The 24,262-nt window shown below is 40.4% G+C and overlaps 2 protein-coding genes across 4 annotated transcripts in view; one reads left to right on the forward strand and one right to left on the reverse strand.

Annotated features, from left to right (window-relative positions):
• fads2 (fatty acid desaturase 2) overlaps nt 1–1,083 on the forward strand; it is a 6,943-nt gene extending 5,860 nt beyond the window's left edge. Inside the window, exons 12-13 of one of the 2 annotated variants that reach the window (XM_035665556.1) lie at nt 212–337; nt 586–1,083. In XM_035665556.1, the coding sequence (XP_035521449.1) occupies nt 212–337; nt 586–637 (178 nt within the window). In that variant the 3' untranslated portion in view covers nt 638–1,083. The remainder of the gene's footprint in view (nt 1–211; nt 338–585) is intronic. The other variant, XM_035665555.1, reaches the window with a different exon arrangement.
• Nucleotides 1,084–1,156: 73 nt separating this feature from the next.
• Nucleotides 1,157–24,262, reverse strand: eps8l2 (EPS8 like 2). 2 transcript variants are annotated; one of them, XM_035665554.1, is made up of 21 exons: nt 24,005–24,262; nt 20,957–21,007; nt 20,432–20,478; nt 15,379–15,443; nt 14,089–14,250; nt 12,545–12,694; nt 11,361–11,440; nt 11,090–11,199; nt 10,931–10,998; nt 10,694–10,820; nt 9,477–9,565; nt 9,304–9,378; nt 7,977–8,125; nt 7,592–7,757; nt 7,466–7,500; nt 7,273–7,378; nt 6,606–6,725; nt 5,378–5,453; nt 5,092–5,263; nt 3,511–3,643; nt 1,157–2,080 (listed from the first exon to the last, which is right to left on the reverse strand). In XM_035665554.1, exons 2-21 carry the CDS (start codon nt 20,989–20,991, stop codon nt 2,003–2,005), a joined length of 2,043 nt encoding a protein of 680 aa, XP_035521447.1. In that variant the 5' UTR covers nt 20,992–21,007; nt 24,005–24,262; the 3' UTR covers nt 1,157–2,002. The 2 variants fall into 2 exon arrangements, with proteins under 2 accessions (XP_035521447.1, XP_035521446.1); XM_035665553.1 differs by lacking the exons at nt 20,957–21,007; nt 24,005–24,262 and having other exon boundaries at nt 20,432–20,656.

Here is a 24,262-nt window from a genome sequence, read left to right on the forward strand (position 1 = left end):
CCTATTAAAGTGGTCCAAGGAAGGAACAGAACCAGAGACAGGGTCATGGGGGGCCGAGGCTCATTGATGCAGGTGGGGAGTGAAGGCTGGCCCGTGTGGTCCGATCCAACAGACAAGCTACTTTAGCTCAAACTGCTGAAACGGTTAATGCTGGTTCCTGTAACCTAAAACGCAATTGTTGAGACATGTTGTCTGTTCCTTTTGTTTCTAGTTTGTTTCCTACGATGCCGCGCCACAACTACCACCTGGTGGCGCCGCTGGTCCATGCACTGTGTGAGAAACATGGGATTCCTTACCAGGTGAAGACGATGTGGCAAGGCCTTGTTGATGTTATCAGGTAAGTCCAGTAATAGGAGTACATTATTTACTGCCAGGATGAGACTGGTTGAGGTTGTCTGACAACGCTGCAAGAGAAGTGTGTGTGTGTGTGTGTGTGTACAGATTTTCTAACCAAAGATATTACATTTGTGCAAATGACAGATTAATGAAGACAGAATGAGGTAATAGATTTTCTCGGGAGTTTCACAAATGTAAATTACTTTGATTTTTTTTTTTTTGTGCATTTTCTTTCATTTTCTTTTTCAGGTCACTGAAAAACTCAGGGGACCTCTGGCTTGATGCATATCTCCATAAATGACCAATTGTATACTCTACACTGTACCTAAAAGGAGTGATGTTTTTCTTCTCTTCTGCATCATACATTGATTGTATCAGTTTGGTTTTATAATCCAGTTGATAGTGTGGGAATGATCTTTTCTTATCGTTGGTGTTATAGTTTATAGTCTTTTCAGATTCTGTGCAGTATTTTTAGTGCTCACAGGATTTTCTCTAAATTGCCTTACAGTATCTTGATCATCAGTGGTATGGTGTTATCAATACAATCGTGAAAATTGATTTGTGAGTTATTTAAGGTGATGTTTTTTTCTTTATTTACAATGTGATACAGTTTGAACAATAAAACAGACAAATGACACATCCTGTTTAACTGAGGATGAAAATGTTCTCCACTTAATTAAATTTTCTTCTTTCTGTCAAACTTCTTTACTTGCAACTCTTGTTCTGGTCTTACAATAAAGGAACTGTATTGACTGTTTCTCTACCTCTGGCATTATTAATCTAAAGACAAACACAAGAATTGTGTACAAAAAAAAAGATGTGATATCAAATAATTAACAAGTTTATTTTTTTAATTCTTTTTAAAACAGTGTCCCATGATATTTACAACCCTGTGGAACGTTTTGTCGAAATCTTCATTTAATTATCAATATCAGAACAACATAATCTCATCATATTCCTTATTCCTGTACGTGCAGTTCACACTGCAAAATATCATGCTGCATTAAAACACATTAATAACAGCATCTCACTATTACTGACAATAAGTTCATGCAGGACTATTGACAGTTTCTCTGTGGTGCCAGAATGTCTGAATTCTGATTATAAACAGCAACATTATTCTATATTAATACCTTCTGCTGATCTGCAGTTACCAGTCAGAGTAAGACTACTTCTGCTGCCTGCTAGGAGGACTAACATAGAGCGTGTTTTATTATTTATTATACCTGTAAACAAGTCATGTGAAAATAATTGGCTATATATCAGAAAATGTGTCATACATTCTGGCACAGATTTAGATGTGATATAGCTAAGATCTACTTATTTAACAAGTCATTCATCAAATAGCTGCAATATTGACAATAAGCATAAACATCAAACACTGCTTGTACAAATATGTATGTTACATGCTTGTTGTCGCGCGCGCACACTCACGCTCGCATACACACAAAACTGTACATAGATCTATGTTCTGAGACAATGAAGACAAAAGCAACATAATTAGATAAGAAAACACTTGAATGCATACACATTGGTTGATACAAAATAAATATACAATTAAAAATGTATACAACACTTCAGTATCTATGACTATAGATCAATTTAAGAAGCTGCTGCAGTTAGAAAGCAGTGAGGCGAGTAAAGCGTCTGCATGGGTCATGCTGGTTCAGTCTGTGCTGCCGGAGTCGATCCTCTCCTGCCTCCGCCTCATGATCTCCTGTAGCTCTGAGTCTCCACTGGTCTTCTGTAAACACAGGAATGTTCAACTTTATTTATGATTTCTTTGTTTTCTCTTTCAAAATTCTGTTCAAGTTATTAGAAAGAAAATAAGTTTAGGACCTTTCAGTGACTGTTAAAAAAAACGGCTACCTTTCTTATCCAAGCACATGGATCATTGAACAAAAAACATATTCATAATTTCTCTGTGGCCAATAAATGTAAATTAAAACCTGTTCACACACAAATGTTAAATGTTTAACAGAGCATATTTTATCAGAGCATGTGAAAATACACAGTAAATGATCCTGTCAGCTGTCAGGGAACTAAGATAATCTTAAAGATGAAGAGGAAATCAGGACTTAAAGGTAGGGTAGGCAATCCTGTTCAGAAGCATGTTTTGTTATACTGGGTGAAATGGTCCCTCTGTTGTCAGAGGAATCAATTCGTTATGTCTTCAGAAAAAAGAACGGAGAAAATCAGAGCTCTCTGTCAGCTGCAGGACTGAGCAGAACTTCCGAGCCAAATCCGTGGCCTTCGGTCCGAAGAGCAACAACCATTCAGGTTGCTTCGTGTTCTAGTTCTGCAGCCCCCCCCTCAATGTCGGCGGGGTAGCTTAACGTTAACGTGCGCCAAGTTTGTGGGGGCGTGGCTTGGACCGACCACACTGCACGGGAGAGGGGAAAACCCATGAGCCAATCAGAGGGGGGAACCATGAGCCAATCAGAGGGGGGGGAACGATGCAGCCAATCAGAAGGGGAACCATGAGCCAATCAGAGGGGGGAAAACCATGAGCCAATCAGAGGTGAACCATGAGCCAATCAGAGGAGGCGGAACCATGAGCCAATCAGAGGGGGGAGCGGAGCTATTTTCAAACCTTGCTCGCTGCCTCTCGCTAGCTTTCAAAGATTACCAACCCCAGCTTTAAGACAGCGAGCAAGGAGCATTTTAATTTTTTATTAACATGGGTCAGACTTCTTATGTAGGTCAAGATTTTGACGTTATGTTCAGTGACGACCTCTTTCTGTTTGCTTAAGATCCTCCCCGCATAAAACAGCATATGGCCAAAGCAAATTATTTGTATTAAATATTATACATTTCATGAATAATATCACAGGTTTATTCTGTAGTTTAAGATCTGAGATTTAAGTTATCAGTGAACATAACTACTGATTCATCTGCTTTAGCGTAATCGCCTTGTTTTTTTAACATATCCTGCATAACTCTGTTATAATGTTATACTCCATGTGGGGAGTTGATACATTGTTTAGTAATCCTCCCTAAATACTTCTGACCTGATGACACTGTGCACACACTGGACTGCACCTGTATTAATTATATGAGGGTGACTCTGTAATAGTTTGATAACTGTAGTATGAGTGTATTCACTTGTCTTAACATGTGGCTTTTTTCTTACTGTCTGTCTGTCTAACAGTAAATGAAACAGGTGTGACTGACCTCCACCTGTGCTTTCTGCACGGTGACCTGACAGTAGACTCGTGCGCCTTCGTCTCCGCACACCGCCTTCAGTTCTTCTTTGTTGAGGGAAAACAGTTGGGCTCCAGTCAGGATCCCCAAACATTCAACCGTCCTGCAGACAAAGACTTTTACATTTAATATCAGGAAAAGCACAGGTGTTATCTATAACAACTGGATCTATTTGGCGTGTGTCTGTTCCAGCATCCTGGTACTGTGCATGCTGGCTCAATGGGATGGCTTTCTGGGACATTTAAATTTCCTTTTCACATAAAAAGAAGTGTCCATCCACTTTGTCTCCAAGCATCATCGATGTAAACACAGAGTCCGTCTCCTCTCGTCCTGCTCTTTTGGGTCAGAACGAGGATTGAGGAGCTGAGATGTTAATGGGGCATGTTTCAGTAAAGATTTGGGCACAACAACCTCTGATTTCCTGTTGTTTGTCCAGACCAGACATTAACCCGGAGCAGCCTTAAGTCCAAGCTGGGCCAGCATGGTGTCTTTCCCGGGTCTCCACCTCTCCTCCTGGGGTGATAACAGCTGCTGCTGGTCCAGCTGTGTACTTTGACACGGTGGTGCTTTGAGCTAAATGCTAACATCATCAAGGGTCTAAAGATAGAGAGTGTTGTTTGCCTGTTTTCAGCAGGCTAACATGCACACAGTGACAATAATAACATGCGGATGTCTAGTAGATGTAATGTGGACATTTTCAAGTTATAAACCAAAGTATTGGGCAAGTTAAAATTTTGACCTGAGGATGCTACTGAAAGGACATATGGTTTGTTACACAGAACTATCAGGGAAGTTGTCCTTGGAAACTGTTTGGAAAAGGGCAGGTACTTTCAAAAAATACATGGCAGGTGACTGGATGAACCATCTCTCTATCATGGACTAACGTCAACCAATCAAAACCTCCCTTTTTTCCACTACCAAAGCCAGTTGGTGAATCAAACTCTTGCTGAATCCAGTCGGGAGAAGAGGGAAAACATATTTTTAATCAGGAAAAGCCTTTAGTGCTGTTCTTTGGTCTTATTTCAAAGAAGAAATACTTTCCAGTTCTCTTCTCTTTAGGAGCCAACATTGTTGTTCCCGCTGTCATCACATGCCCGTGGTTTTCAGCAGTTCGTCATAGGACGCTAACTTGTTTGAACCAGTGTGGTTTGGACACAAGCGCTTTAACATGAAGCCTGGCATGATAAATCACGCAATCTCTTGATCCTGTGAATCCAGTTAAGTGCTAAATGGAAAGTCAAAGGATCCCCAAAGGTATCACAATTCTTCCTCAGCGGGACATACATTTCATGTCAATCCGATATTTGTTGAGATATTTCACTCACAAACGTCAACTTCATGGTGGGGAAGGAGTGAGAGGATCATCAAAGGACTTATCTTCCATGAATGTCTGTAGAAAATACTGAAGTACTAAAAATCCACTGCTGACAGTATGTTAAAACTGTCGAAATACAATGCAAGCCAAATATAATAATAATAATAATTTCTGACATTTCAGTCAGAACTGAAGAAGGTGTAGGAAAAGGACTGATGACTACGTGGGTGACTTACGGTTTTGAGAAACCTAATGCGCTGAGCCATGCAGTCACCTGCTCTGGTTTTGAGTCAAAGGTGAGAGGTACATGGCTGCTGGATGATCGCTCCACACGGAACTTCCTGGTGGCCGGCTGGCTTTTGTTAGCAGTGATTTTCTGCAATAACTCCGTGTTGACGTCATCCATCGCTGCAGCACAGAAACAAGACGGCAGCAGACGTCAGAACAAGACCAACAACTTGTAAGAGTTTGTGTTGATTCAAAAAGACAAATAATATATGACTCTTGTTTGTGTTCACTCACTTCTGTCTTTGGGTCTCCCCTTGTTGAAGCTGTCTCCATGGCTCAGAGAACCAGGAGGTGACGTCGTGTAGCCCTGCTGCACACAAACACACAAACACTGTTCAGGAGAAAGCAACCGCAGCCTGTATTATTCCAAAAACAGGTTTGTCTTTAACCTCTCTCAGGTTGATACATTTTTGCCCAGGAGCCAAAAGCAAAATATGTGTGTGAAAGTATTTCACAGAGTAGCAAGAGTAGCTGCATGCAGCAGCTGCTGCAGGGCGTTGGTAAACCTGCATGCAATGAATGTGTGCAGTCCCTGTCTTTGGGAATGTAGGCTTTCAGTGAGGGTGGGAACATAGTGCTGCACAATGTGCAGGATCACAGCAAGAGTACACAAAGCTTCACTGATCTGTTCAGATGATACGACTACAAAAGGAAAAATCCTTTTAGCTTTTATCTGTGATCAATGCATTCCATGATTATCCTGTGATAAACTCTGTAATTATATTAAAATGTTAAATAATTAAAGTGATGACTTGTACATACAATACATTGTTTGTTATTTATTTATTTTCATCTGATTACTTGTGACAAATGTATCTGTCTGTTTCATCTTTCGTATTTAATACCCAGAAGCAACAATTCCTAGTTGCAAAATGAATGAATCCAAAAGCAAAAGAAACCACGACCTGTCCTGTTACCTAATACTTTAGTCAGTATAGTGACAGTCAGTCAGTGTCAGTATTCTGACACCTTGTGCAGTTGCACCGTTTTGTGCAGTTGCGATAAGGATTATGGCTGCAGGCAAAGTGAGTGAAACTGATACTGACATATGTACAATGTGAAAAAAGGTTGAAATTCAAAAATACAACATTTCCCTTAGTTGCATTGCAGACAAACTGGTATCTTAATACTGCTACAAAGTCTACAATGTTTGCTGTCATTAAATGTCAGTGTAGCTGCTGGAAACCTTCTACCATGTCATGACTTTGCCTCTGCTAATACTAAAAATGCACCTCACAACTACAAAACTACAACTCAGAAATGCCTCGTGTGACACCAAGGGCTGAGTTTCAGAATCAGAATCAGATTTAGAATCAATCAGATTTATTGCCAGGTAGGTTTTTAGGCATACGAGGAATTTGTCTTGGTGCAATGGTGCTTTCAACAATGCTATCAGAAAAGTCTTGAGTGTTATTTAAAGAATGTAATGTTAATGCACTGCATGTATAGCACAGCAGGTCACCTGGTTGTAGACGGCCTCTGGCTCCTCTATCTTCACCACGTCCAGGATGTTAAATGGGACGTAGCCGGCCTGGCCGCTTCGATTCCGAAGTTTCCACCACTGTTTGTCATCCTCTATCACCTGCAAGACACATTTCATCTCACTCCACAGCACTGAAAACTGTAATGAAACCCAAGTGTGCACACTCATGATCTGCATGCAGCTGAAATTGCTTCAGTGCTGGCAGTGACTTTTCATTTTTACAATTTGTTCACAACAGACACAATCACATAAGGGATAGTTGGGCTTCTTGAAGTGGGGTTGTATGAGGTACTTATCCATAGTTAGTGTATTCCCTGCAGAAGACAGAGGTCAGTGAACGGTATTTTTTAACCTGGACCTTATTTTCTAATGTTTTTGTGTCAAAGTGACTAATGGGAACAACACGTTTTGAATTTTGTCCAGTATTGGGGTAAAACTTTGCAGCCTGCAGCCGTGAAACAGACTACAACCTAATCCTTGTGCGCAATTGCACACCTTTAAAATTTGGCCATTAAAAGTGCTTGTTTTTGCCACTGAACAACTCGGATCGTTATCCCCATTAGACACATCCGACACACAATCATTAGAAAGTAAAGTTCAGGTCCAGGCTGAAATATATGTTTATCTTTGTGTCAATATTTTTTACCTCGAGGATTTCATCCTGCAGCACTGACAGCTCGTTGGCATTCCGTGCTACAAAGTGGTAGCGAATTTTGGCATATTTGCGGGTGTGGGGAATCCCATTGTAGGACCTGTTAAGACATGTTGTATCCTGTTATCACAGTTTGTTTTTGTGTGTGAAAGAGACAGCAAAGTGTGTGAACGACTTCATCACTTACCCATTTGACGAGCTTGATGAATGAGTCGCATAAAACTGGAAAAACAGACAGATGTTTGTTACAATTTGTTGGGACCTGTAATGGTTGGTACATTCACAGACGGTAGCTAACAAACAAAACCCTTACATCCTCAGATTGTTTTCTGTAATCAGGGCTGATGGGAGGCCCCAGTGGCCCTGTGGGTCCCTCTGTTTCCCATGGGGCTGTCCTAAAGAGCTCCGCCGGTGGCTCCCAGCCATTACGAAACTTTGGGTAATAAGGAGGAGCGCACTGATCCCTGGGCCACTCTGCCCTGCAGGAGGAGGAAGGACAGGCTGGTCAAAATGTGACCTTTAAGCTACAAATCTGTACAGACAGCCAGCAGTAATATTGCATTCATGTTTAAGTGTTCAGTTGCTCTCGATTGTCAGACCAGCACCTTGTATAGCAGCGGAGTGAGTGTGTGTAAATGAGAGGGAAATTGTAAAGTGCCTTGGATTAAAGCAGTATATAAATGCCACCATTTATGTACCTGGGTTTGGTCCATCCATCCCCCAGCAGCTCAAAGATAGTCATCTCTTTGGGGGTGAGGTGTCCCCGCAGGAAATCAACAGCATCTTTGGAAAGGTGAGGGGAGATTACTGAACGCACCAGTTCAGGACTTCCACAGCTCTGCAGAACCTGTGGACGAATTCAGAAGTTGACTGATTGACTACACAATGTGTTATGATGATATTTTTTGTCTATATATTATCATTTCAAATGTTTCAATATCTGTGCCAATATGATACCTGGATTTTGGTACTAGTACAATTTGTTTTTCAATACTTTGTTTTAAAAAATAGGCTATATAAAAATGTTGTTTCATTCATGAAGATATGCCAGTAGTCTCAATGCATCAGTTGTTGTTGTTAATATTGTCTACACACAAACAGCTGCTCAAGATCTTTGTCTATATAAAACACTGTTTAATATTAGCATTTTAAAGTCTTAATTTGAATCAGAAAATATGTGACTAAAGAATAAGTAAACAAGATGAAAGATCTGACCAAAGGCCAATTTTGATACTTGAATGTTTTTGATACTCAATGCTCCCCTCACATTTGGCCAATCCTAAAAAAATATTGAGGTCTGACATCCAGCCAGAGTATTCACTGAAGAAATTAAACTACACAATATAATTTGCAGCATCCTGGATAAAATACTGATAGTTAACTGCATTACAAATTTCTCTTGAACACACTAAAATGTGTCTTTATCTTATTTACAGTGTAAAACTAAAAACCGCATACATGTGTACATGTAGCTGCTGTGCTGTTGAGGGTGACTGTTAAGAACAGCTAATGACCATGTGGTCACATTTTGAGTATCACTGCTTTATCTTGATCTTATCAAGCAAATCCAATGTGTCTAGAGGTTAATGCACCATACAAATGCAGAGCCTAATCACAGCGTTGTGTTTTTATACAGCAGTATCGAAGGTGTGGCTGAACGCTGCGGCTTGGGAGACCAACATTACGTAACTGTGGTTGCACCTGAGTCACAGCTGAAAGCCATGTCCCTCCAGTCTGGTGAGAGTTCAGCAGTGAGAACGGCAGTGGGTGTTGTCCCATTAAAAAATTGAAACTGTCTGATGGCGACAATGAAAAAGCTAAACTGTTTTCATTGTGTGCATTTAAAAAAGCTCTGTGTATTTTTGTAAGCTGCGCCTGTGCTCAGTCAACACTGAGGGTATCCAGTGACATGGAGTTATACTGTTGACATTCAGAAAAATCACCCAGTGTTCAGGATGATGACACCCGCTGTGAGACAGCCTTCATCCATATCAACCTGTCTGACATCAGATTTATAGCTCTTACCATTTCCAGAGGACCGAACAGGAAATGAACCAGCTCAGACGCACTTGGATTCTGAATGTGTTTCTTCAGTTTGGCCTGCAGGCGGCACAATGACAGGACACACATTAAGAAGGTGATGAAGGGCAACTGATTAATGTGCTGAATGAGGGAGGTTAGGAGCTGTGATATCTTACCAAGAGGTTGAAGGCCAGCTTCAATTTCTGCAGGCTATCAATGAGCTCCGCTTCAGTGGGGGGCTTGGCCCGCAGGGTCAGCATGCCCTCTGTGAAAAACCAGAGCAACAATGACCACACACAGACTCCAGAGTTACCAGCCGAGTTACCAGACAGGACACAGGATTTCACTCTCCGGCCAGGGCTCATCAACCTAAAAGTCACTTTCATCTCTACTAAAGCTTACAACTTCCGTCTCCAGTGAAATAAAGGTTAACAATACGATGATGGTTAGTTTATAAATAACTTTACACATAAAACGTTAATTTTGGCCACAGAGTCAAAGCCTCAGGAAGAATATGCTACATCATGGTTTCTCAACTTTCTCATAAACCCCAGAAATCAGAGTTATATAATGTGAATTTAGGTATCATTGGAAGTTCCTAATTACACAAAGGTTAACATATATCAGACCCACTGAATTTGTATTTTATATTTTATATAACTAGAAATATATTTTTAAAACAATTCATCAGTCTTCAAATCTTTTGATAAACAAATCACTCCATACAGGATTCTAAACAAAGTTGAGAAACTGATTCTCTAGATAGAGAATACATCATTTTCAGCACATCTGTCTCTGTAGTCAGGGACAACACACATTTGTGTTACTATTACATTGTTATTATACCAAATGATGTGTGTTTGCCCCTGAAACAGGTGCATTAGTCAGTCACATGTATGTTACATGTGCAGTATATGTCTCGAGGTGTGTTGAAATAAAAACACAGCATCACATCACTGCCGGTGTTGGGCGCTAAATCATTACTCAACAAGTAATATTATTACTTTTTAATTATAGTAATAATTAGGGAAACTGATAATCTTACCGATATTTAGTCTTTGTCAGGCGTATACATAACAGTAACATTGTAATTCAGACAGAAGCACAGTGTTAATAATAAACCACCCATTCTGTGGGCGTAACATGACAGAAATACACCAGACAAGCACTTCCAGGGAGTGAATAAGTAATAATATTATATCAGTAATGAAATTGAGTAATGAGTACTGTGTTACTTATCAGGACCCCAAACTGGCCTTTACTACCACACATGCATCACTGGATGAGAGTCCCGGGTCACAGGACACAAAGAGACACAAACATGGCGATGTGAGCAATATGAAAATATTGTCACTGCATTCGTGCCACCACATCAGAAGAAAGGGAGACAGACCTGCTGGTCCTTTCTTCTTATTCTTCTTACTCTTGTTGCGATGGTTGAGCTGAGAAAAGGCCTCTGCTGCCTTTTGCAGACGCGACACAAAAATCTCTATGTCATCCAGGGCACAGTTGAGGATTTGCTGAGGGAGACAAATCTTCATCAATTAGCATGTACAATGTGACATTATGAGTCAGTGAAAGGAGCTGTGTAATGTACTGACGGGTATCATTATGGATAAAAAACACTCACCACATCCTTCTCAATGCGCTGTGCCAGCTTTTCATGTGACTCTGCGTCATGTTGTGAGGCTCGTCTGTCTACATCCAAACACAAAAACACTCATGTGATTAAACGAACAACACATTGATATGAATGCAACTCTTCTGAGTGCAGTATGTGTAGTCTCACCTCCTGTGTTCGTAGCTTCCACTCGTCCCTTCGCTGCAGGTGAGAGGCCCTTAGGGGCGGAGGGGGGGAGAATTGTTTCTCTGTGATGCTTCATTTTCTCTTGGTTCACCCTGGAGGAGGAGGCGGAGACATGGCAACCTTCAGCACCCCAACATCAAGCTAGCTAACTACTAATTACAGGTCAGTGTCACATCCTTCAATGTGTATTTGACTGCGAGAACGTCTGTGTGTGTGTGTGTGTGTGTGTGTGTATCTGCAGCACTGTACTCACTTCAGAGTCTGAAGCCTCATTTTCTTCCCATGCTTGTTGTCTCCAATGGCACTGTCTATATCTGCATGAACCATCTCAGCCTGAAAAAGTGAGGAGAGAAACATTTTATTTTATTTGTTTACTTGTTAAGGAACATTCTACTATTGTACAGTTTTACAGTTGACATCACTGGCAGCCAATACAGCCAAAAACATTTCTCTTTACCGTTCATTTCTCTAGACCCAATAGCAATATCTCGTTGCAAATAGATAATAATATCTACCTCATGATGGGTTCTAAACTGAACTATTCTATTCGAATAGGAATGATATTGGCATGCACGGTGATAATTGTTTATTTCCTGTTTCTAATATTCTTTCATTTGGATTTCAAGTCAAGACAAACTCACAGGAGATTTAAAAATATGAATCAATTATAAAATTGATTCATATTTTTAAATCTTTTTTATCTTTCATAATCTATGCCACAAAGCTCTGGGTGCTGCAAGAGCAATCTGACCTATTTATTGCTGTTGTTCCAACAGACATTCGAAAGGTCAGCGGTGTGAACTAAAAACCTACAAACAGGTCTTGCATTGACAGATTTTCTGTTGTTTTAGGGCCTAGTTTGTACATTTGTTTGTTTAAATTGAGTGGTGATGCGCTCTTTGACGCTCAAAAAATAAAACCATCTTTACATACAGCCAAAAGGTGGGGAAATTAAATACAGTGACTTTCTAATTCTTTACTCACATTAAACAACGTCACAGTTTTATAGATAAGAAACCGTACTTTCATTTATATTCTTTAAATAAAAAGCCAAAGGAGAGCCATATGTGACAATGTTGTTATATTCAGATCCTTGTCAGTGTTTATGAGCCTGATTATGATGATCATCAGTTTCTTTCAAATATTTCTTTGAGCTTACTAATAGTGATTCTGAACTTTAAAGCCATATTGTTTTTACAAGAAGTTACAGAATTACACAGGGAAAGATCTTGAGCAAATATCTCTTAACAAGGCTGCAAAAAGTGTAAACGGATACACACAAACACACTGTCACCAACAGCACTGAAATCTGACCTGGTGCTCCAACAACAACAGCTTGGATTTATGAATGACACAAAACACAAAGCCAGCCAATCATGCACAGACGCTAAAGAACGCAAACTGAGCCAAGCCTGTAACATTCAAACTGAGACTCACCTCCACCTCGTCACAGTGGAAGAAGTGGATGTCGGGTTTGTGCTGCTCCTTGTCCTGACACACCAGCAGCAGCACAGACGGGTAACGTGTTTGATTCAGGACCGTCTGACTCATGTGGATGATGGAGAGAGGAAAGTTCTCTAACTCCTCCTGCAGGAGCCAACAGAGGAATGGTTAGAGGGAAAGAGTAATACTACCCGAGTCCTCAGTGAGATACTACTAATAGTTTTATAAAAGATGTGTATGAGAAGATTTACCACTCTCATATCTGCACAGCAAATATGAACCTACAACCAGCAGCCGGTTAGCTTAGCTTAGCACAACGACTGGAAACAGGGGCAAACAGCTAGCCTGGCTCTGTCCAACAGTAACATCTCTCCCAGCTCTTCTATAACTCACTAAATAACACATTATATCCTGTTTGTTTAATCTGTATAAAAGCCAAAGTTGAAAAACTAAAACGTTTTACGAGTTCTGAGTGATTTTGTTATCTTTTAACAAAGCCTCTCTATGTGTTTCCCCCTGCCTCTTGTCTTTATGCTAAGCTAAGCTAACTGGCTGCTGGTTGTAGCATCATATTGAACAGACAGACAGCAAATAAGCAAATTAGTGAATTTCCCAAAATGTAAAAATGTTCAGTATGTAAATGGACAAAATAATAACCATGTAGGTGAAAATAGGTGAATGTAAAAAATAAATGTATGGCTGCATGATGTTCACATTATATTATAATGCCGACTACTGTCAGCAAGAACTATAAACCTGAGAGTTACTGAATTAAATCTACCTTTGAGTCGTAGGTAAAGCAAGAGCACAGGTTCAGCTTCAGCAGTAGGATAACTGAACACTGACCGCAAAAGTTATATCACCTCAACACCTTACATAATATCACTCTGCCAACCTTCAGTAACATTACAGGGAAGGTAGTTCCTCATCTAAATTACAGAACAGAATACAAATATATATGTATGTAGTTACCATAAATACCATTATGCCAATCTTCTCAATAGGCCTGAAAAACATAAAGCAAGCTACAAAATCTTACAATATCATATATCCACTTATACTAGAAGGTCGAGGGAACACTGGAATAATCCCAGCAGACCTTGGGTGAGATATCCTGACTTTTAACCCCACACACACTGCATCCTATAGTTCCCGTTATAGCATTTTTTCTTCCCTGCCCGGTTAAATGCTCATTGCTCATGTCTTTCAAACTCCATACCCCCATTCTGCAATGCAGGTTTTCTGTTTACAAAACTGGCCCAAGACTATCCAGGTACCTAGGTGATCACTTGAATTCCCCAGACTTGACAAATCTCCTCCAGAGACATGAGACATTATATTTTCACAGGGTTAGTAGTACTACCAAAGACGTTTAAACTTACTTGACAGCACATGCAGTACCCATCACAAAAGGTATACTTTCTTCTGCATGTGAAAATCTGATTCAAATACTTACAAATATGCTTTAGATCACAAATATAAATCAGTGAGTATAAATCATGTTACCATAATCTCATAATGTGCGGACAGAGACGTACCTGTGTGTCACAGTCCAGCAGCCTGACCGCTTTGTCTGTGACCTGCAGGAGCATCTCCTGGGTCCAGATTTTATCTTTTGAGTCCAGAAGGACCAGTTTCTTGATGGCATCGTCTACTGTGGCAATGGACTCTGTCTTGTCCATAATGAACGTGGAGAGATGCTAAGGAGAAAGTAGTGGGTTGGTTAATGAAGGATAAGATTTTTGGCCGTGAGGTCACCTGGTGTGAAACAACAATAGTTCTCTGGGAAGAAGGAGGGGTATGTTTTGGAAACATAAAACATAAAATCCACATACAATCACGCCTAAAGCTCACTAAGTAACACATTATATTTATATTATTGTTTAATTTGTACTAGCAACAAATCTCAGCTAGTTGCCAAGAACAGTTGGTCAAGCACATAACCCCCAGAAATCTTGAACTATTCCTTTAACTGTAACTGTATATTTATGCCTGTTTTCTTATGGCTATTACCTGCTGAAACACTTATCTCTCAAAATGCCCTGAGAGCGTTATTATTGTTTCTGTTCTGTTTCATCTGACATATCTGATATCCAAACTGCAATATTGCCACTTCCACCGCTCTGTATGCAACTGCTGTCGGCGTGGCAGTTATCTGTGATTACCTGCCCATGTGAGATAATGGGGAGTCATTTAGAGAAATCCTATCTGCGCAGACACGGGACCTGGTTAAACACCTTACCTGACCTTAAGCACATCTCTGACTCTCAACATCAGCTCCCACTGCTGCAATCAGACGTTTGATTGCTTTTTTATGAGGTCACGTACATGAGATGTAATCTCGAGATTAACAAGTGTATCTGCTTTTATCTCTGGGCAATGGAACAATAATGTTTCTAGTAAGTGCTTCACTTTTATCTTGTTTTTTATGTGAGGTTCAATAACTTCTAAAATTTGCCATCGATTCTGTTTTAATTCAGTTTCATTTTATGTTATCTCTGATGCCTTTCTACAGATACAACATGCATTAGTCGCATTAAAAAATAAATTAAACATTTAAATAATACAGAATACAAAGTGCAACGCATAGGAAACTAAAAATGTTTTGGATCATTCATAATGAGGTTTTCTATGAAAGAAAACTATTAATCTTTAACTTTTTATTTCACTTTAATGACAACTAAAATGATTTTCAACCTAGTGATTGAGTTTCAAATCTTTTGCCTAGCTTTCCATTTCTACATATTAGTTGCTTTATTTCTAAAACTGATAAAATTATAACACAAATATTTAATTTTTCAGAGAATCAGAAACAGAGCAGATCTTACCTCAACATGATACTGCGACGTCTCATGCATGATAAAATTGGAGTTGGAGTATTTTTTCCTCTGTTCTGTTGAGAAGAAAACAGCCATGTTAAAAGTAAGAAACTCCGAAAAATCCAAGTCCTGCCGGCAATCTGTCTGTATCCTACTATGTAAACAGCCCGCAGTGACACAGACCTGAAGTCCACATGTTGCACGGTTCACCAGAGTGAGCAGATGAAATGAAACACTTCATGTGAGACCTGAAAAGACCAGCAGGGCAATAAGGAAGTGCGAAGTACCTGTAACGTGCTGTTTCATGCAGCAACTGTAGACACATGATTGTGTATTTGACATGACTTCTCTCTGCAAGAAATGCAATAGTGGTCAAACTATACTAAGAGCTAATAAATATTTTAGCATAATATTGTTTACAAAAGTGTCCTTTCAGAGGGCAAATAAACTGGAAACAGATCAATCTGAGAAGTTAATTATTAAATCTCATATCAAAAACTCTAGATTTCACTATCACTTGATTTGCCCTCTCTCACATTACAGTAAGTTGGTTAAGCTTGCATAAAGGCTCGCTCCGTTCTAAGGCACCAATCAGAGGCACAAATTTACTACAGAGTCAAAGATCAGCGGCGCTGCTTCCCGACAGGACCATGCCTACTTCCTCATCTGTGGCACAGTATTGTAAATTGTCACAAGTAACCTTCTAGTAGATAAAAGATAGAAAGATTCCTGGTGTATCTGTGCACTGGAGGTCAATTTTCATCATCACACTTGTGTAAGTTGCATACTTCACTACCTACCACTACTCAGATTTACGGTGCGCAAAGATAAACTTTCCCTTCAGCAGATTAATATGAAAACACACTCTGCACACCTTATTGCTTCCTGATCAGTTTTCTGTGTTTCCCTACACAGATTTTTAGCATCAATTCAACTTTTTTGTTATCTCTGAGTCAGAACACAGTCTTTAGTTATAGTCGTTCTTTCGTGAAATGAAGCCACGCTTTGGATCTTTCCAGCAGCTTAGATAGATATACTTTATTGATCCCAAGCTGGGAAATTGCAGTGAAGCTGGGAAATTGCAGACCTATGAGTTTGATTTGACATTGTTTTGCAATGCCCAACTGTCAGAAAATAATGCTGGCATTGATAAAAGGAATTCATAAGCTCGGTGGCATACAATTCCTATGGATTGGACCATTGGGAACCCATTCTTGATTCCCATCCCTATGTGAGATCAAACCACAACAATACTGTTGAGTGCCGTGCAGCTAAAAAACGAGCTGAAACTCATTATAAAGCTCCATAAAGCCGAGGGGAGCTGCATTTTCTGTACTTTTACCACTACCAGTCATCCCTTTCACACTTCACATTCTCTTGAATTATTGATACATTATAAATATTGTTTATAGCTGCTTTAATGTTTGAAAAACATTTTTTTAAGCATTCAAATTGACCACAGGTTTTCAAACCCACTACAGGATATCACAAATACCAATAAAGTTAAAAGTTTGAATTTGTAAACACTAGAGATCACTTGGTAAAATTCCACTTTCAAAAACATCATTACTCACAGGATTGCGTGTAGTGTTGGCTGGACCCATTGTTTTTGAACTGGCCAATGTTAAATGAGTTTGCCAGTGTGCTCATTGACCTATTTACCAGGTGAATAGTCTGCAGGTAACAATTACGGTTAAATGAGAGCCTGTTCCTATCAACTCCACTGCCAGATCCTGATATGAGATCTCTTTTTGTCTCCCACCCAACAGAGTCAACATTTTGATGCCACACAGGTTTTCTCTTCATACAGGCATTCAGTCACATTTTGCTTTATGGTGAACATGACACAAAAGGCCTGCCTTTGTATAACACTTACAATACAAAGTGTGTGTCAAGGCTCCAAAGTACATTGCAATATTTAATATCCCCGTATTATTGATTGATAGAGCGCTGAATCTTCCATGTTCTCAGCACTGAGAAAAGATTTCTAAAGGGACGACTTTATATCTGTGTAACCACCATCACTGTCCAAATGACGCAAGCATGTGTTTTTCCTGTTCCTGCCATTTCCTCTCTGCTGATTCCTTCCTGCTTGGCTCCCCACAGGTGAAACACAAGCATCAGGTGTCGTTCGGAAAGTCGAGCTCGCCCCATGTCTTATTAATGACTGACATTTATGCCAATCAATTCACAGCGCTGAGACAGCTTGCAATAAGAGCCACTTAGCAGGCAGATGGGCAGATCCTCAGAGCTCTCCAGAGTCAATGACCAGTGATAAACATGGCTGCTTGGCAGATAATCAAACCAATACATGGCCAGATCAATGAGACAATCTGACCTCCCTAAAAACTGCCCTTTAACCAACAACCTGACTGACAAGGATTTTTTTTTTGATACAATGTCATGAAGCTGTTTACTTTTGAATCAATGTGCTTGTTTCCTTTAGTAAGATGAAGATTAATAAAATCCTTTATCACAATATCAAAATACTTAATGACTCCAACCATCCAGATAAGTGAAACAATAAATGACTGCGTTCATGACCAGTTTTTTGTTTTGCTCCAACTGTAGGCCAACCTTTGGATACTGTGCTGCTGTGGTACCATAAACAATCACATCACCACACAGCGTGATTCACCACAGAGTCAAACTAATGTAAAACAAAGATAGATAGTATATCTATCTATTAATACATTATTACATCGAACATTCTCGAGAACAGTAAGAAGCCAAACACATACAATTATTTTGGAAAATACAGCCACCGATAATACTGCTTTAACAAAGACAAATACACACAACAAGAGTGGAACTGCGTGAACAAGTTTTACTGACAGAAGTTATACTAGAAATAGTGGATCGATCAGAGAAATTTAGCTGAATTTCATACATACACAGATATTCAAGAAAAACAGCCGAGCAGGAGGGGGTCAAAGTCAATGTGTTTGATTCAGTCTCTCAGCCCAAACACATTTTACCTGACATGCTGCTCAATCACAAACCGAGAAATTCAGGAAAGCTGCTGGATGGTCTGAAGTCCAGGGATGAGTCTGATGTGGCACCTCTCTGCTCTAGCCCAAAGCTGCTGATAAAAGATCAGGTAGGAGGACCCGTGCATCATTTGCATCAGTTGCCAGCTGACCTACATTGTGTGAATGACGGGGAGTTTTGCATAAAGGAGATTGAGCTTGGATTTTTGCAGTTGTTCCTCTACATGTTTATTCAGCAAGTAGCAAGAAACAGTCCAACTTCTATCCAAATATCTCCCACTGTTTTGGATGGTGCACAATATTGTGCACTCACTGGCCTCTCTGGTTCAGGAGGACAGGCATGCTGCTGTCATGCAGTGAGAAGATAGTGGTGACCATCTGCCACATAAGATGAGAAAAGCCAATGAAAAACAGCACAGGCTCATCGCACATACAGTGGGATATTTCACAGAGATCACAGGAGTGGGTGTGCCCTGTGGATATTTGGATGACTTATGGCACAAAAATATTTCACAGACAACGAGGTGCACAGTCAGATGGTTTGGGAACATCTTGCATCCCTACAATACATCATCTGTCATGTGAGGCTGTTCTAAATTTGGAACAGTGCAGCGAAGCATGAGAGCAGGTTGTCCTGTCATACCTCGTTGTGGGTTTCTATCTGGGCCTATGATATGCTGTACAATGTCCCTCTATGTTGGCAGTGTGGAAGTAGGTGCCGGCAGGGACCAGTGAGCTAATGTCTGAGGCAGTGTGGGGAGGACCAGAGGTGAACGAGAGTCCGCCTCTTCCCTTCCACTTTTCAATGCATCTTTTATTCACCTGCAAGACGTCCCCACCCTGTTCCAACCACAGATTAAAAACAGACACACCCTTCACTCTAACATTGCACATTACAGTGCACAAACACACGCCCTAGCACAAATATGCTGCAGCTAAAATAAAATGTCCCATCATACCATGACTGTATTACTGACTTTCACCACAGTCATGACAGATCAGTAATGCAGACAATGTAGATATAAAGGGAGCCCTACGATAGCACAAACCTCCAATTCAAAGTAAGCACAAAAGACCGAAAGTCAGACAACATAAATGTACGTCTGCACACAATGTGACTACAAAGTGCAGACAAATAACAAAAAGCCTGATGCATCCGACAACAAATCCCAGCATGCTGTGCAGGCCTGGCACAGAGCTAGCAACTCGTGTTCCCTTCAGGAGCTCAGCCTTCCTCCCATGGCCCTCAGTGTCTGACAGAGGTGTCAGCAGCCTGAGCACAACAGGGCCCCTCAGCAGGACCTCACCCCCCCTCTTATCACTGTGTGTGTGTTTTGAGAAGAGGACTGTGACAGGTCAGGGACGCTGTGAGGCTGCAGAGTGATATTGCTGGATTTTCTGACATTTGAATATTTGAATATTGTTATGATTTGAGTCAATTGCTGAGCAACATACCTTGACAGTTTACAGTTGGTAAAGGATCAGCAAGGATAAAGCTGGTGTTATATACCATATTCCATCTGCGATTTGTTCCTACTAAAGATGTACAATTTTTAAAATATACTATAGCTTTATTTATAACAGCTAAAACAGCTGGGCACTGAAGTTTGTTGTTGGGGACTATTTTCACTGCAAATTAATACAAATTTGGGTGCACTAGAGAGTATTTACTGCACAAAGACAGTGTATGAGGGACTGATTCAAAATAAACTACAGTGCCCTTGTTCATGAACATGTTACTCAGGTTAACAACCTGTTTTTAATAGTTAATGGACGATAGAGGTCAACAATCCGGCTTTGGCCACAGAGGCAATAAGGCAAATATAGAATACTGCTTTTAAGAATAGAAATAATAATGGGCTATAATACTTAATAAACAGTGAGCAAGTTTTCATAAAACTATTCCTTGACAAGTAAGTGTTCAACCTCCTAAATTACAAGCTGTAAACTGTAAACTGCAGTGACTCATGGCAAAGAAATACGGGCAGGTGTAATTGCATGCAGAGGGCACGTAAAGGCAAAGTCTTGAAAAATGGCCAACAATAAAATACTCCTTCCATGCAGTCACTTACCATAGAGGGCCTTGGCGCTGATCTTGCTGTCCGATCTTGCCACTCCACTGCAATGACAAGAAGAGGAGACAGGGTTACGCTGCATGCTCTTCATCTTCTCCCCTGCACCTCTGGATGTCAAGTGTCACAAACCCTCTGAAACTCCCACACTGTCACTTCTCATGAACGCTAGCCCACAAAATAGGAGTGATATACAGAGAGCAGACTGGTCAGCACTAGATGAGATTAGCCTGAGATTCTGAGCATATGGACCAGCCAGGGAGAGAGAGGGAGAGTGGAAAAGGGAGAGAGAGAGGGGGAGGGAGGAAGGTATGGGGCATGGGAGGCTAGAGCCAGAAACCCAGGCAAAGCAAACAATTCTCAACAGAGCGGCTCTGTGCCCGAGGTCCCTGACCCACACCACCTTCTACATACTGGGTTAGTGATTCTCTGGCGCCTGTGTGAGAGTAACTTAGCGTAACACGATTAGCTAGCACAGAGAAAGGTAAATATGTGAGGGGAAGCAGGAATGTGTGCGACCCTCACTTGGCTTGCCTCGATGGAGGTCTCAGGACACTCATGATTTAAGGCATCCACCTAAAAAAGAAGAGATGAGAAGAGAGTTAATGAAAGACTAAGAGAGGGCAGTGGCTAGTGGTGGAGGGAAAAAACACCAAAACAAACATGCATTATTTATTTAAAAAGGCTCTTTAAATGCCTGTTGCATCAGATATCTTTTAATTTCTACACTCTCATTCCACTTTGCTGAGCTCTCAAATGCAGGCAATCTTGTTGAAGCTTAAAAAGCTATATAGTGACCTCATTAAGGTTGTAGATATGGTATGCAAAGTTGAGGCGTAGTCTACTAAACAGCCTGTTCTTCCACTGAGGAGAGCCAGGTGTTGGGCCTGTACTGCTTGCAGTCGGGGGACTGATCTGGGACAATAGCAGACAGCAGGCTGATATGCACGGTGTAATGAGATCCACTCTGTTGATCACTATATCTGCAATTAATTAATTTGGTTGGGTTTTACACGCAGCCATGTTAACTATTTGATAATTAGCAAGGCCTCACAAGAGACAAACCAACGTGAGTCTAAATCTGAGAGGTTAGAGAGAAATGAGAGAATGAAACTCTCCCACACCTCTCCCTCTGGGCCTGGAGAGTCTGACTTGTCTGTCAAGGCATGTACTGACAAGGTTATGTAATATATATCAGCACACACTATAGCTAAACACCTAATGAGTTACACAACAGAATGGGTTCTGCTTATCTCTAGTTATGATCACCACATTATATATAATCACTCAAGTATTTAGTTAAGTTAAGTAATAATAAGTCAAGGCCTAAAGTGACTTCTATTTAATTCTGGTGAAATTAACCACCTTTTACCAGCTTATGTGACTTCTAAAGTCGAAATGTATCGCTTTAGGAAACCCATTCAGTTTGTATTATTAATTGGTGGCGAGACCATAGGATCCTGTGTCACTAGCAAGCATTTGAAGTGTTCTGAAAGAACAATCCAACCTGTAAGACACTGACCTTGTATCACTTTGTGGCATTGGGCGTGCGTCCCACAATAGCAACGAATGTTTCAGTATAATTTTCCAATGACAATGTTATGAGAGAGACATTTCCTCATGATATGTCTTACCTACTTTCTGAACTATAAAACAGTTTTTGCATAACGAGCAGCAGTAAACTACAACTTAAATAAATATTGTATGTGACAGTTACAGGTTACATGTGCGGCCACTCAGGTTTATCTCACAGCAGATCATAAACATAATCGTCCTCAGCAGATAATCTCCTCATATCTTCTGAAACATAGTAAGGCCAAACCACAACAGCAACTCTCACAGCTATAGGACCAACATATTTCCTGCAGATCATATCTCGGAAAAGGATCATCTACAACAAAATCTTACTGAGAAATGCAAATGAGCAAAGAAAACTAGTCCTATTCACTTTAGTAAGTCAAGTCTGCACAAAAGGTAGACTTCCTCTTTCTGTCCTTATCTCTCCGGTCATCTTCTCTCCACGCTATTGTTCCTTGTTCTGGCCCTCTGCCAGGTTTCAGGAGGGAGGTGAAGCCGGAGCAGGACAGGCTGGGTGTCATGTGTTGTCAACCTCATGGCGAGAGGCCCTCTGCACACCTCTCCTCCACTCAGCCTAAGGTACTTATTGTTCAATAATGACAACCTCTTATTCAGAGGTAATTACATGGCATTAAATAGAAGCAGAGTGTGCAGGACGCCTATCTTAGGCTTACTCATAAAGCCACGTATGTCTCATATTTAATTCTGCCCTCTTTCGAGATGACTGATAATATCTGTCTCTTTTGATTTTCATATTTAATGGAATGAGGTTAGACAAGTCATAGTCATACTGCTTACTGTGACCATAAATCATTTGAAAGTGTATAATGTATAATATTTGTTGATGTACTGCAACCTTCAATCTTAAAATTTAGAAACCCTGACCAAACAAATTATTATATAAACATGCATTTTTCTTATTGGACAATGGATTCTGCATTCTGAGTTACGTGCTGTTATGTGCTGTTTTGCATGAGAAAAAAAAAAAAACACTGAGTACAGAGTGTAAACAAAAGAAGAGATTTTTCACATACAGTCAGTCTGATTACAACATTGACACACTTTGACATTGTCATACCATAAAAAACCAGAATATATTGACAATGATAGCTTATGTAATGTATGAAAACAATATGAGCCTGCTCTGCTATGAGCAATCTGGACTTTGCTCCATGCTCCCGATTAAGCATTTTATAAGACAGTTATCAGATTTTATGTATTTCAAGCTATGTAACCATCTGACTGAATCACTTTACACTGTATGATATCCGGTGATGTTACAGGTGCGGAGGGTGTGAGTGCAGTCTCTGAATCAGGGCACAAGGAACCAACACAAAACAAAATCAGGTCCGATTTCACAGGCACGGCCCCGGTTTGTTCACATACCATTTATATAACTCTCCTAACACACAGGGAACAATAACCTACCCCACTGAAAAGACTGATTCTCAAATTAGCAATCAGAGTTTCTCCTTTGGTCGGTAATGTGACTGTCAGGAGGTTATTCATGAACACGTTGAACCCAAATTAAAGCACATTCCTCTCAGCACAGAGCTAAATGCTATAATTAGGGTTGTGGGTGACATCAGATTTAAATGTATGGTAGCAACATGTAGTTTGCTGCTGAATCAAGCAGAACATTAGTCTAGGAGGACCCAATAATACCAAATGTTAGTGTGTGAATTGCTCCATAGATGAATCACTGTGCAATTTCAGGATTTATATCAGCAAGTATTAATATCACTTCAGACATGCAGTCTTCATCACAAAACAATCATAAAGCGCTGACAATATACATCTATTAGGTGACATTTCCTAATGACTAAAATTCAGAAACAGTAACCAGGCAACTCCATCATCTGCTGAGGAAGATCATATGCACTCACTGAGTGGGACCTGCTGTGTGATTTGTCAAGTGGAGCCACGTTAATGTGAGTCTCAAAGAAAGGAACACAACAAAAGAAAAATAACTTTTACCACCCAATAGGAACTCACAGTGGTGTTTTCCGGACGGGATGCTCAAGGTGACAAACGTGGTCGAGACCTGAGGCGTCAGCCTGCCATCGCAGCCCGCAGCCGTACAGGACGACAAACTCCGAAGGAAACTGTCGATATTTGCAACCTGTTTGTTTTTAAAATAGAGCTGTTGTCAATCCAATCCAATCCAACACTGTTAACTATACAGTTTCCTTCCGACGCAGACGTTTGTTGTTGAAAACACAGTCGCTGAGGAGGCAATGCGGTAGCAGGTGA

The sequence above is a fragment of the Morone saxatilis genome, unplaced genomic scaffold, assembly GCF_004916995.1.
Source record: "Morone saxatilis isolate NCDOM2014 unplaced genomic scaffold, NCSU_SB_2.0 Contig2, whole genome shotgun sequence".
NCBI classification, from domain to species: Eukaryota; Metazoa; Chordata; class Actinopteri; family Moronidae; genus Morone; species Morone saxatilis.